This window comes from Microtus oregoni, unplaced genomic scaffold (assembly GCF_018167655.1).
Source record: "Microtus oregoni isolate MIOR12 unplaced genomic scaffold, Mior012 000005F_ref0000423, whole genome shotgun sequence".
Taxonomy (NCBI): domain Eukaryota; kingdom Metazoa; phylum Chordata; class Mammalia; order Rodentia; family Cricetidae; genus Microtus; species Microtus oregoni.
The window spans coordinates 7,775,508-7,787,710 of NW_024543064.1; the positions used below are offsets into that span (position 1 = coordinate 7,775,508).

At 54.6% G+C, this 12,203-nt stretch overlaps 1 protein-coding gene across 2 annotated transcripts in view; it reads left to right on the top strand.

Moving 5' to 3' along the window:
• LOC121448176 (peroxisomal membrane protein PEX14-like) overlaps nucleotides 1-5,432 on the top strand; it is a 138,426-nt gene extending 132,994 nt beyond the window's left edge. For both annotated transcript variants that reach the window (XM_041651967.1, XM_041651969.1), the window contains exons 8-9: nucleotides 2,473-2,564; nucleotides 4,193-5,432. In XM_041651967.1, the coding sequence (XP_041507901.1) occupies nucleotides 2,473-2,564; nucleotides 4,193-4,646 (546 nt within the window). In that variant the 3' untranslated portion in view covers nucleotides 4,647-5,432. The remainder of the gene's footprint in view (nucleotides 1-2,472; nucleotides 2,565-4,192) is intronic.
• The last annotated feature ends 6,771 nt before the right edge of the window (nucleotides 5,433-12,203 follow it).

The following is a 12,203-nucleotide window of genomic DNA, read 5'->3' on the forward strand; positions in this document are numbered from 1 at the left end:
GAATGAAAAGCCACCCTCTGCTGCTGGACTTTTGATGGCAGGCGTGCCCCGGCAAGCTGTAGGTCACAGCCTGGCCAAGGAGAAGTCCAGGCAACAGAGAAGCTCACCACGGGCGGTTTCCTAGTTCCCACTCTGCCGAAGGTGCTGGGCTCAGCCTTGCAGTGGGCAGTTCCTAGACCCAGAATCCATGGGGTCAGATGATCTGAAAGGAATTAGAGCCAACCAGGGTTGACTGAAGTGCTTTCCATGCCTCGCTGCTTAGGTCTGGAGCAGTCTGCTCAACAGCAGTCTGGGGGGTCAGTCTGGATAAAATCCTCACTCTTCCCTTTGCCAGCTGTCAGACCACAGGCAAAAGTTGCGTATGTGTTCTGAGTCTGTAAGATGGAGCTGGGACAGTATCTACTTTGTTGTGTGTCTTCTGTGCTTAAGAGTGGTGTCTGGTACTAGTCAGAGCCGAGGATTCGGGTCCTCAGCTTTGGGTGTGAAGTGTCATCCCCGAAGCACCAATCTTAGCTAGAAAGATCTGAGAGGCAGCATCTACTGGGTCCATGGGACCCTCTGGAAGATCCCGCCCGAGCTGCTGCAGGGGTGCTGAGCAGACTGCACAGCTGGACTGCAGATCCAGGAAACTGAGCATCTTTGCACTTGTGCTGGAGCCCAGGGTCCTTGTTGTGAGGAAAGTTCCCAAGAGCCCTCTCCCAACATCTATTCCATTTTTCACACAGGCTGTCTCACTTCCTGCTCAGGTGACTGGGTGCTACCCTGCTGGGCTGTGTGTCTCCTCCAGGTGGCTGTAAAGCAAGCAGGAAGGCCGTGTGCCCCCATTTGACTGTTATCATTCAGATCTGTGGCCTGCCAGTGGCCAGCAGCCATTCCGGAAATTGGAAAAGTGTTCTCAGGCCCTAAGCACGAGATGAAGACCACGTGTTGTACTTTAAGAGGGTGGGGCTGGCTGGCTTGGGGGTCTGGGAGGGTCTGCAGTTGTCACAGCTCCCGCCCAGCAGAGCGTTTCTCTGTTCTCCTAGCCGAAGTGGGGCTCTGGCCTGGCACCCAGGCCCACAGTGTGTGCGGACTCCTCTTACCCCATAAACCAAAGATTCAAGCTATGTTTTCTCAGCTGTAATGTAAGTTTTTATATCTGCCTTCCAAACTCCTACTGGAGTACTGTAAAAAATGAAAAGAAGAGCTTTAAGTAATTAAAAACCTACATAAAACGGAAGCCTGCGAGTTTGCTACAACTGGTTTTTAAAGAGACTGGCTAAAAAGCCCCAGATGTCAGGTTTTATTTCTAAATCCTGGCATCTGGCACCATGTGCGTTTGGAAATCTGAGTCCTTTGTGGCCAGTGAGTGGAAATCGCTCCCTTGTTAATGGGCTTCTGTAGCTGTCAAGGGCTCGCAGAAGCCAGAACAGTGGCTCCCGGGCCTTGTGGTCTGGTGTACGGACCCTATGGCGATGCATGTGAGGACACTGGCCGCTCCCTGCTCCCTCTAGATTCCCCCAGTCTTCCTTTCTGAGACCAGCAGCGGAGAGGTTTCTTCCCGCAAAAGTGTGCCCAGTGGGCTGTCTAGGCTAGCCTAACGTACCCCACCTTGTCAGGAATCATGGTATATCCAGGTCTGTCCCTTCAGCAGCCTGGGGAGAGTCTGGTGAATTGAGAGCCTCCTGCCTCTCATGCCTGCCCACACAGACCACGTGGCCATCCACAGCCCTGGCGTGTGAACCACTGCCTGGCCTTTCCTCTTCACACTGTAAAGCATGACTCGCTGAGGTTTAGTGGGAGGAAGGTGCCCTACCCCTGCCCTTTGGTTGAGGCCTTCTCACCACTCAGCCTTGATTTGTCCCAAAGAATAAATAAGATTGGATGGCGTGGGGTTTGGCTAGGGGTGTCCTTGTTGACCCTGGGAAGGCCCTGGAGACCCGAGGTCATCGCCAGAGCAGAGAGCCCAAGCAGCATGGAGACTACAGTAGGGTGAGGCTGCCATCTTGCCCTGCTTAAAGGCAGAACTGCAGACAGTGGCCTCTCTCCAGCTGTGCTCTGTCCATGGCCTCTCCGGACTGGTTAGCCCTGATTTCTGGGGGAACTGGGTTTCAGGGTGGTGGTTTAAATGGAAGTTTCAGGTATTCGACAGAAATGGAAGATTCTCATGGCTACAAAAGCCCCTCCACTGTCACCTGCCACTATGAATATGCCAGTGTCTGTGGGAGGGATAGGGCTTGTTTTGTTATTTTACACGACACTGTAGTGCCAGCCTACGGACATGCAGTGACCTTAGCATCACTGTATACCCAGACAGGGTTTGGGGACTGTTTATTCTAGGGTGTTGTCACGGGCAGGTGTGACAGTGATAGAGTGGGAAACAGAATGGCTTCCAGCTGCTGCCCATCCAGGTCCTTCTAAGTCCCCCAACACCTGACCCAGGCTGGCAACAGGCACCATTATGACCCATGTTCCCTGTGTTCTGACTTTTAGGCCACCACGTCAACCAACTGGATCCTGGAGTCCCAGAACATCAATGAGCTCAAGTCGGAAATCAACTCCTTGAAAGGGCTTCTTCTGAATCGGTAGGAGGGGACGCTTGGGGCTCAGTCTTGTCCAGGGTCAACCTGGTGGGGATGTGACTTGTGGGCTGGCCCAGCAGTCATGGGCGGGACAGGACCCTCACTTAGCTGGAAGATGAAGATCCTGCCTCCCCTCCCAAGAGGCCCTCCCACTTCAGGAGGACAGTGTCCACAGCGTCACATTAGAAACCAATCGAGAGGGACAGCGTTGAGGCAGAGAGCAGGGAACTTGACTGACACAGGGCACCTGGAGGCGGCCACTCCTTCCTGAGCATTGCACCTCTCTAGGCAGCCTTGTCTCGACAACACCCCCTGGGCTACAGGGAGTGAGAGCTTGCAGAATCAGAGTCAGCAGAATAAGCGCTGCCCCCACGAAGCTTCCCGGTGCTCCCTGTAGCAGCAGCACATTGTTCTCAGGGCAGCCCTGATTGGGGAGTGCCCAGTTCGAAAACTTGAAGGGCAATGCCCAGGAAGCCAGAGTGAGCAGTCAGTCTGCCTGAGTGTGCCCTAGCAGGCTGGGTCTGGACATGTGTGTGTCTGCTTGGCCAGAAACAAGACCATGACACCCAAGGTGGGCTTTATAGGGGTGCAAGGACGGGGTAAGGAGTGCCGTGGTGAGCCCAAACTGGAGGACTGTGCTTCCTAAAGCCTCCTAAATCACAATTTTTGGGGGGTGGGTGGCACAGGACAGATGGACGGACAGACATGGATCTCTACAGCAGATATGGGCAATCCAGGCAGGGCAGGCAGGTTGTTCTTAGAAGTCTTTGGTTTTCCAAACTTAGCAGAGAGGCGACTGTGTGACTAAGGGACACATACAGCCCGTGGTGATACTCAAGCCAAGAAAACGACAAACAGAGTTTCTTAGTGCGTTTATATGCTGATGAGTGCTGCCACCGGATGGGCTCTGGGTCAGAGGCTGACTCTGCAGCTGATGCTGGAAGGTGGCACAGCCCTGGACAGGAGCAGGCTGTCCTCCCAGCCTTTGCAGAAACAAGACTGTCATAGAGCTCCATTTCTGAGCCATGACCACGCTGACCTGACTTCAGATATGTCCTGGCACGGGTGTCACTCTGGGCAGGCTGCTGGTCCGGGGCCTGGAAGGAGAGCTGGCTTCTCCTTGGGCTCACAGGTTTCCAGCAGAGGGTTCTAACGTCACCTTTTGCTCTTAATGCCTCTGCGCCCTGACCAGTAGCCAGGGTTCCCCACTGCTGCCTTGTGCTGAAATGATGAACGCACTAACTAGGGTTCCTGTGTTCCCAGTCTTGGTCTCTTTGGCTTCCTGTTCTGTTCCTGTGCAGCCACAGGAGTGGAACAGGGACAGTGTTGCATAGGGTGGGGCAGGCCGCAGAGTGTGTTGCACCTCCAGCTGGCAGACCAGCAGCTGCCAAGGCAGGTAGGTCCTGCCCTGAGATGGTGTGAGGCTGCATTAGGACAGTGTTAGCACAGGGCACTTCCGGTATCCAGCTTGACTAATGAGACCTCAAGTCCCCTGCTTTGTGGCCCTGGAAGAACTGTTCCCATCCCCGAGCCTTCAGGGATCAGGGATCAAGGGAGGGTGTGACTCTGGAGCCTGAAGTGATCTATCACCAACCTCTGCCTACTTCCTTTTTTTCTTCTTCCACTGCCAGGAGGCAGTTCCCTCCCTCCCCATCAGCCCCGAAGATCCCCTCCTGGCAGATCCCAGTGAAGTCTCCGTCACCCTCCAGCCCTGCAGCGGTGAACCACCACAGCAGCAGTGACATCTCCCCAGTCAGCAACGAATCCACATCACCCTCTCCTGGGAAGGAGAGCCACAGCCCTGAGGGCTCCACAGCCACATACCACCTGCTGGGCCCCCAGGAAGAGGGGGAGGGGGTGGTAGATGTCAAAGGCCAGGTGAGGATGGAGGTGCAGGGTGAGGAGGAGAAGAGGGAGGACAAGGAGGACGAGGAGGATGAGGACGACGATGTGAGCCATGTGGATGAGGAGGATGTCCTCGGGGTACAGAGGGAGGACCGGCGGGGCGGGGACGGGCAGATCAATGAACAGGTAGAGAAGCTGCGGAGACCAGAGGGTGCCAGCAATGAGAGTGAGCGAGACTAGGGCTGGCACTTGCTTGTCCGCCTTTCCAGCGACCCAGGACATCAGTGGCAGGTGGGCATGAGTCGTGGCTCTGCCTCCATGAGGGTGGCCAGCAGCCCAAGCAGGGATGGGGCTGTCCTCAGATGCAGCAGTGTGGGGTTGTATTTCTGTTCACCAGCCTCTCAGACACCTCCCCCGGCCTCAGCCCTAGCCTCGGCCCTGGTGGCTCTGGCTTTTCACAGCCAGACAGAGGACTCAGGAGCCTTGTGCTCAAGCCCCTGCTGAACCCCTCCTGGACAGGTGTCTTGTCCAGGTGTGTCCTCTGAGTATCTTGACTACCTGACACCGTGCATGGCATCTCCTGCCTCCTGTCACCTTCGTGCAGGGAGAACTATGCCCCCCTTGGTCTTGCTGTCTCCCACTGAGCCCTGGCTGGCCTGTGGTTTTTTTCTTTTCCTGTTCCAAAAGCCAGAGCCCTGGACCTGCCCTTCATTTGTGGGCCTACCAGGACCCAGCCTCCCCACAGCAAGGTCCTGGCGGACAGATGCTGCCCTTGGGCACCTGTCTCCAGCCCACCTGCCCTGTTGTCCTGTATACTACACAAGAGCATCCTCGCTTGCTGTGTTTGCCTACTCGGTAGTGAGTGTGCTTCTCCCTCCTGCATTGGAGCCAGGCAGCAGGGCCTTCCTGACCAACAGCCACGTCTGCTCTTCCCACCGAGAAACACATGTTCATTTATGTGATCATGTATAGATTTCAGAATATAAGATATGACTGTACATAATTGTAATAAATATGAGTTGCCATATTTAACTCCTGGCTCTGACCTCATCTGCTAGCACCTGCGTCTCTGAGGTGAGTCTCAGTTAAAGCTCCACCAGGTGACCACCAGAGTAGGGCCCCGAGGGACAAGGGCTCCCAGGGACCTGTCAGAGCCGCTCACCCAGGACTGGAGGGGCTCCTTCCTTGCGCTGGTGTCTGTGGAGGGCGACATTCCCCTGAGAGCAGGAAGGAAGGGACTCGTTACTGTATATAGACCTGCTGCTGCGGGATGAGCTGCCTTCCTTAAATGGATGCACATTCCCCAGGAGCCCGTCTGTGCTCTGCTAGTCCCTCGCCTGCTCGCTCAAGCCCTCCCTGTCTCCTTTTAACCTTCACAGTGTGCTGAGCTATGACCAGAAAGCTGGGGCAGGAGGAGCATTCTCCGAGGGACACTCTCCACTCCTTCCAATGGGGTCTGGCCAGGCCTGGAGCCATGGAGAGTTAGCCTATCATGTGCCTCGCGTGGATGTGGGCCTGAGAAGTGGAGCATGCCCAGTAGTGGCAGAACCACACAGCAAAGCACCTGTCCCTCCAGCGGACTTGCAGGCCACTGCTCCCCATTGTCCTGGGAAAGGAGGGCAGGACATATAGTATAGCTGAGGGGTGTGGCTTTGGGTTGTTTTGTCCCAGATGTCTACCTCCTGGTACTGTCTCTGTCTCAGGTCTCCCCTTTATCCCCCCGCATGAATCCTCTGGGCTGGATCTCCAGCCTCCTGGTCCTGGATAGAAGCAGAGCTCTGGAAAACGCGCCCTGCAGTCATTCTTCTCCTCATGTCCCTGACGAAGCCATGTTTCTTCACTCCTGGGGACCACATTCCAGCATGGCTGGGGGACCTTGTTCTCCCAGGAACCCCAAGGAGTCCTAGTGTCAAGAGGCAGGTGGGTAGACTGAGCTGGGCCGTCAGAGGGTTGGGTCATGTCCCTCTAGTGAATGGGACCCTGGACCCTGGGAACATTGTTGCTGTGCGATCACAATCCTCTTTGGTTTAGTAAGCATTTGTACTGTTGGTACCTTCTGAGGTCCCCCCAAAGGGAACCAAACAGACTAGAAGGGCAAATACCCTGGGACCGAAATGAAGTCAGAGCAGGGGCTTTGGCAGCCTCCGCCCCCCCTCCCCCCCAATACTCTGAGAGTCCTCTGTCCCTCTTTGCCCCTGCATTTTCCCCACCTGGGGGTGTTACCAGGTGGGGGGGCCTAGGCTCACGCTCAGAAGAGAAGGGACAGAAACCTGGCTTCAGCTTTGGAGGACAGAGTCTGGCGTGACTTCAGGGAGAGAAAAGCCCCTCCCCAAACTGTGTGAGGGCTGCCTAATAAAGGCGGCTGCTGGACGGGGGAAACGGCCCTTTGAAAAAAGCCTTTCATTAGAAAAATAATGCATTTCATCCAAATAAGGTAAAAATATTTGGAATGGGGCAGAAGTGAGCAGCAGGCAGCGCCTGTCAGGCCCTTTCTGGAAGGGAGTACATTATTAAACTCAATTACGATGTCTTTTTATAAAGTGTCGTTTGGGAGAGGACGAACCCCAGTGCTTGGAGGCCGTACCCAGCTGTCTTGACCCCCCTGCATGAGCTCCCCTCAGACTCTGGCCTCCCCCATGCCGGCTGACTCATTGCAACTACCTTGGGCAGGATAGAAAGGACGGTGGAAGTTGCCACCCAGGGCGGAGGATGCTGGGCATGGGGGAGCATCGTTGGAGCTTGTGGGTCTGCATCAGGCATCCCAGGCATGGTTGGTGGGGAAAGGAGTGCCCGGGAACTACTAAGTTTGTACCCCAAAGTGTTGGGCTTCTCGTAGTATATGTACATATATATATATATATGTATTCAGGAAAAACTCGTGTCTTGGGAGGGGATAGAGGGACCTTCTGCCTGGACAACTGAGTTGTGACTTAATGTTTGTAGGGTTTCCTGTTAGTCCTCACGCTGAGCGACTTGCCCATTGATAGGAAAAGGGTCTGGGATTGTCCTTTGGGGCCCTCATACCCACTGCTCACTTGGGCCCATCCAGGCTTGAGAAGGCACTAGCTTTTGGGGGTTTCAGCCAGGCCGCTCCTGGGCACTGCCCTGCACCTGCTCAGGGAAGGAGGCAATCTGTAGTCACTCTCAGGAGCACGCTTGGTCTAAACAGTTTGGTGGGACACCAGAGCAGAAGGCACCAGGGAGGTCCCACTCACGTGGCGTACTCCCTGGGCATGAAGCCCAGGCCTCACTGGCCTTTTGGCAGGTGGAGCCTGGCTACTCTCCTCAACCTGCTCCTGGCATGGCACAGGTCTTTCTCATCCAGACCCATCCTGTCTGGCCAAGTGGCTAAGGGAGGCATGTTAGCTGATACCTCAGGGTCTCTACATGAGGTGGCATGCCTGTGCCATTGAACACATTACATACGGCCACAGGGGCCTGCTGTTTCCACACCCCTGCCTGCACAATCCAATCTCGGGTCAAACCCCGCGGCTCCTCATCAGAAACGAGTTTGAGAGTTGGGCCTGCCTCTCGGGTGGATTTACCTGAAAGATGAACAAACTATAGTTCATATTCCCAGGAGGCCTCAGAGTCTGCATCCACCCAGGAGAGGGTGGGTTTATTGCCGCTTTGTAAGGAGATGCCTGGAGTCTGTCCTTGCTCCACGGTGAGGCCTGGGAAGACTTTAAAGGAACAGGGATGTTGGGTCTGGTAGCTCATGCCTCCAGTCCCAGCTACCCGGGAAGCTTCAGCAGCCCAAGAGTTCCAGACTCTGGAGAGACCCTCAAAGAATAAAGAAAACCCAAGTAGAGTAGGAGGCGTGTGGCTTTAGATGCAGCTGCTCCTCGACTTGCAGTACAGTCAGCAAGCCTGCCCTCGTTGAAAAGTTAAGTGGGAAATTCCCATAACACACTAGTGTCCAAACTCCCCTCACGGCAGCATGGCGCGCTGGCATGGGGCCACTTCCTTTGCTATGGCCGCTGGACTGCGAGCTCTGACTGCTTCTGGTTCAATTGCGCTTTGGTTTTTATGTGTGTTCTCACACATGTGGGTATGCAGGCGGAGGAATACTGTCCACCGCCTTTGAGACATCTCTCATTGGCCTGCCGCTGTCGGGCTTGACTGGCCATGAGCCCCGGGGACCCGCCAGTCGCTCCCTCCCCGGCATGTGCCGCCATGCCAGCATTTCTGCACGGGTTCTAGGAGCCAAGCGTGGGCCTTTGTACTTACAGGACAGGTGCTTTACCAGTTCAGCCATCGCTCCAGCCCCCTCGGACTGTGGTTTCTGTGGACTCTAAATCTGTGGTACCTCAGATGTGCGTGCTGGCTAGCCTGTCTCCCCGACCCTGACATCCTTTCCAGGGTACAGCATTTGGCCTCCAGAGACTCAGGCAAAGCTAAGGGCTGGACGTTTTGAGGCAGGTAGGGCCGGGTAAAGTTCCTTGGTGGGGAAGCGGGGTCTCCCTTTAGTGGCATGCTCTCCCAGAGGCCAAGCAGCTGCCCGCCACATCCTGGAAGTCACTATCTGTCAGCTTGCCTCCAGGCTGTGGTAGCTCTTGTCAGAAATGAAGGCCCAGGTGGCCCTCTTATCTCTGTAAGGTCCCCAGCACTCCGGGGGCCTTGCTTCTTAGAGGCCCAACCTGTCCTTAGGCAGCAGAATGCTCATCCCTGTGTCCTGGCTCTGGGCTAAAGCCACCTGCAGATCTGGGACCGCCTCTCATGATGGACACCTGTGTCCCCAGTGGCCTGAATGTACCACTTAGAGGGAGGACACTGCCTTAGAACTGTGCATTCCCGCTGAGCTGGGGGCAAGGCCCGCTCTAGCCGCTGGCCCCATTGCCAGAGCCCTCTGGCCAGCCCTGTCTGGGAAGGAAAGCGTCCATTGAGATCCCCTGCAGGCCCACACAGCTGTTTCAAACTCATTCCTTGAGGTTACAAACTCTTGAATTTGCCCCAGTTTGGGTGCTGAAGCATCACACCCCTCAGCGAATTAAGGCCCAGGACATAACATGGTTTACAGCATTTTGTGCCAAATCCAACAGACCAGAGGGAACATCATGGGCCCTGAGGTGTGGTGCCACCCACAGCAGCTAGCTCGCCTCCCAACTCTAGGGGTAGGGCTAGAACCCCACTAGTGGGCTCAAGTACCAGATGCAAGGCTGTGTGTTGTCCTTGGCCCGTCAGGGACAGCAAGTCATTTTCTGGGGGCACACCTGGTGCCTTTCCCTGGGCATTGCCCGAAGGTGGCTAGAAAGCTGGTTCCACCATCCACTGGGTATGGATCTGCCGAGGTCTGTCCGTACCCAGAAAGCCCAGGGGCGGGAGATGAAGGGACGTTTTGGGGGGCCAGTCAAGATTAGTGAACCCCCTCCTCTGGGCCCCATGAGTCTACCTCAGAAACTGACTCCACTCCTTGAGCCCTGCCCTGATGACTACCAAGCTGTGTCCAGAAAGAGCCTCGTGGCCACGCCACACACCCGCCTATCACCCGCTGAGCTCTCGAGACTTGGCTCTCTGCCTCCCCGCAGGCCCCATGGGAGGCAGCACAGCCCACCAGGGCCTGTGAAGCTCCAATGATGGTTTTAATTTGTTGAACTTGTGTTTTATCCCATAAATTAGCCACTGTTTTATTTAACAGAATCGAGATATCCACAAACAACAGGCGAGTTCCAACTTGAACATTTTAATAAGACCAAAAAAAGTCTCTATTTTCATGTCTGTTACAAACATATTTATGTAAATCGCCTGTGGGCCGAGTTCCAGGAGCAAAACAGAAAGGGAAGGGCGCTCCATGCTGGCCTGCAGAGGCTGTGTGGTGAGAAGCACACCCGGCCTGGCTCCAGTGGGTGAGGCTGCGCATGCTCTGGTCCCTAGACCCCCAGCGGCTGAAGCTTGAGTGTGCTACAAGGTTCAGCTCTGTGAGACCCTTGGGAAAGTGACGTGATGTGCCCTGTGGCAAGAGTGTGGCAAGGCAGTATGATGGTGCTCAGGAGGGAAGACCAGGGTGGGCTCTCCATGTCTTTTCCCCTGAGGCCTTGGGCAGCTCTGGCCACTTGGAGACCAGCTCTGAAGGGGGCCGGCGTGATGCGGATGATGACAGCTGAGAGGCAGGTCCTGTGGCTCCCTGGTTGGAAGTGGTGAGCTGCCAGGCACCTGTACTTTCACTCAGACGGGCAGAAGCCTGACTTCGCTTCCAAAGGCATCCTCAGCCCTTGTGCTACCAGGGCCAGCAGCTTAGACCTCGGTCTGAAGGCTGCAGACCCATGACCCTAGTCTCTGAATCTGCCACCATGTGCTCCAAGCAGGAGCCTCGCCAGTATCCGGATTGGATCCGGGTACGTGCTGTTCCCAGACTGGGCAGGTCCCTGCAGGAAGAAGGAAGGAGCTGAGGGATTGCCTTGCCAAGTGGCAGTCCTGTAGTCCCAGAGAATACACAAGAGGGTTGGCCAGAGGGTGAGGCCTGGGGAGGCTTCACTGCCAGGTGGCCTTTCTAAGGATTGGCTCCTGAGCCTCTGAGCCTCAGGTGGGGTTCAGGTGGAGCTGAGGGGAGGAGCCTGTCTTCTTCAGCTGAGCAAGGCCTGAGTCCCACCCCCATCGTCTCTCCCTAGCAAATAGTATCTAGCTCTATACCCAGAGGCAAAACTAGTCTAGCCCCCAACCTCTGGCCTGCTGGGCTTCAGAGTGGTCAGGTCCCTCCCCCTCTCCCTGGGCACTCAGAGCCGGGCTGTGTTTGCGCCACCCCACACATTCGAGTCATGGCCAGCCACTCGGGCATCATTTTAAAAATAAAAGATAACGTGACGAATTTTTTTCCAGTTTTTATTGAGTGAAAATGTCAAACCTTGCATCAGTCATGCAAAAAAATCAAATAAATAAAACACATATATTAAATTTCTAATAGCACTAAATTCAAGTGGAAAAATATTCAGTTCTTAATAACCAGGTGCCGAGGAGACCAGATTCAAGTAATCAGGGCACGCGCTGCTCAGTTCGCTTTCACGGTCTGCATTTTTGTCTCAAAACCTCTCTATATATCTCTATATATCTATATATGTATATACATATAGATATATACACACATATGTGCATACATATTACTTTTATATTTATATATATACACATACATAGTTATAAAACATTAAAAAGAGCATTGGTGGATCAGGCATCGTTTTCCTCACAGAAAGAAAAATAAAACAAAAATTACACATTAAAATTCAAAATGAGCTAGCAATGGCTTGTAGTCCTAGTGTGCAATATGAAGTTTACAAAGGCTAGACTTCGCACTCCGCGTCTTCTTGTCTTTCTTTTTTTTTCCTTTTTAAATTTTTTTATTTGATTTTGCTACATTGAAAATTGTTTTTTTATTTTGTTGTTGGTTTTTTTTTTTTTCCTTTACAAAACTCCTTCCACAGAGGCAGGGTCCTGTGGCAGGTCAGACTCTGGGCGAACTCTCGGCTCAGCACGGAGGCTCTGGCGGGGGCTGTTTAGAAATCATCGTGTTTCCTGTTGGATTGGGTACTCTCATCTCACCGCTGTGCCTCCCTGCTCCCTCTCCAGTTCAGGTGGTCCTGGCTTTCTGGCTGTGGGCAGCCAAGAGGGGACATGCACGCGCGCGCGCGCGCGCGTACACACACACACACACACACACACACACACACACACACACACACACACAGAGTCAGATTAAGAAAACCACTGTCCCATTTGGGCAAGCTCCCCCCCCCCCCCCCCCCCCCCCCCCCCCCGCACGAAGATACCCGTGGGAGGGGACTTCCTGGTGGCAGCTTCACACCTCCA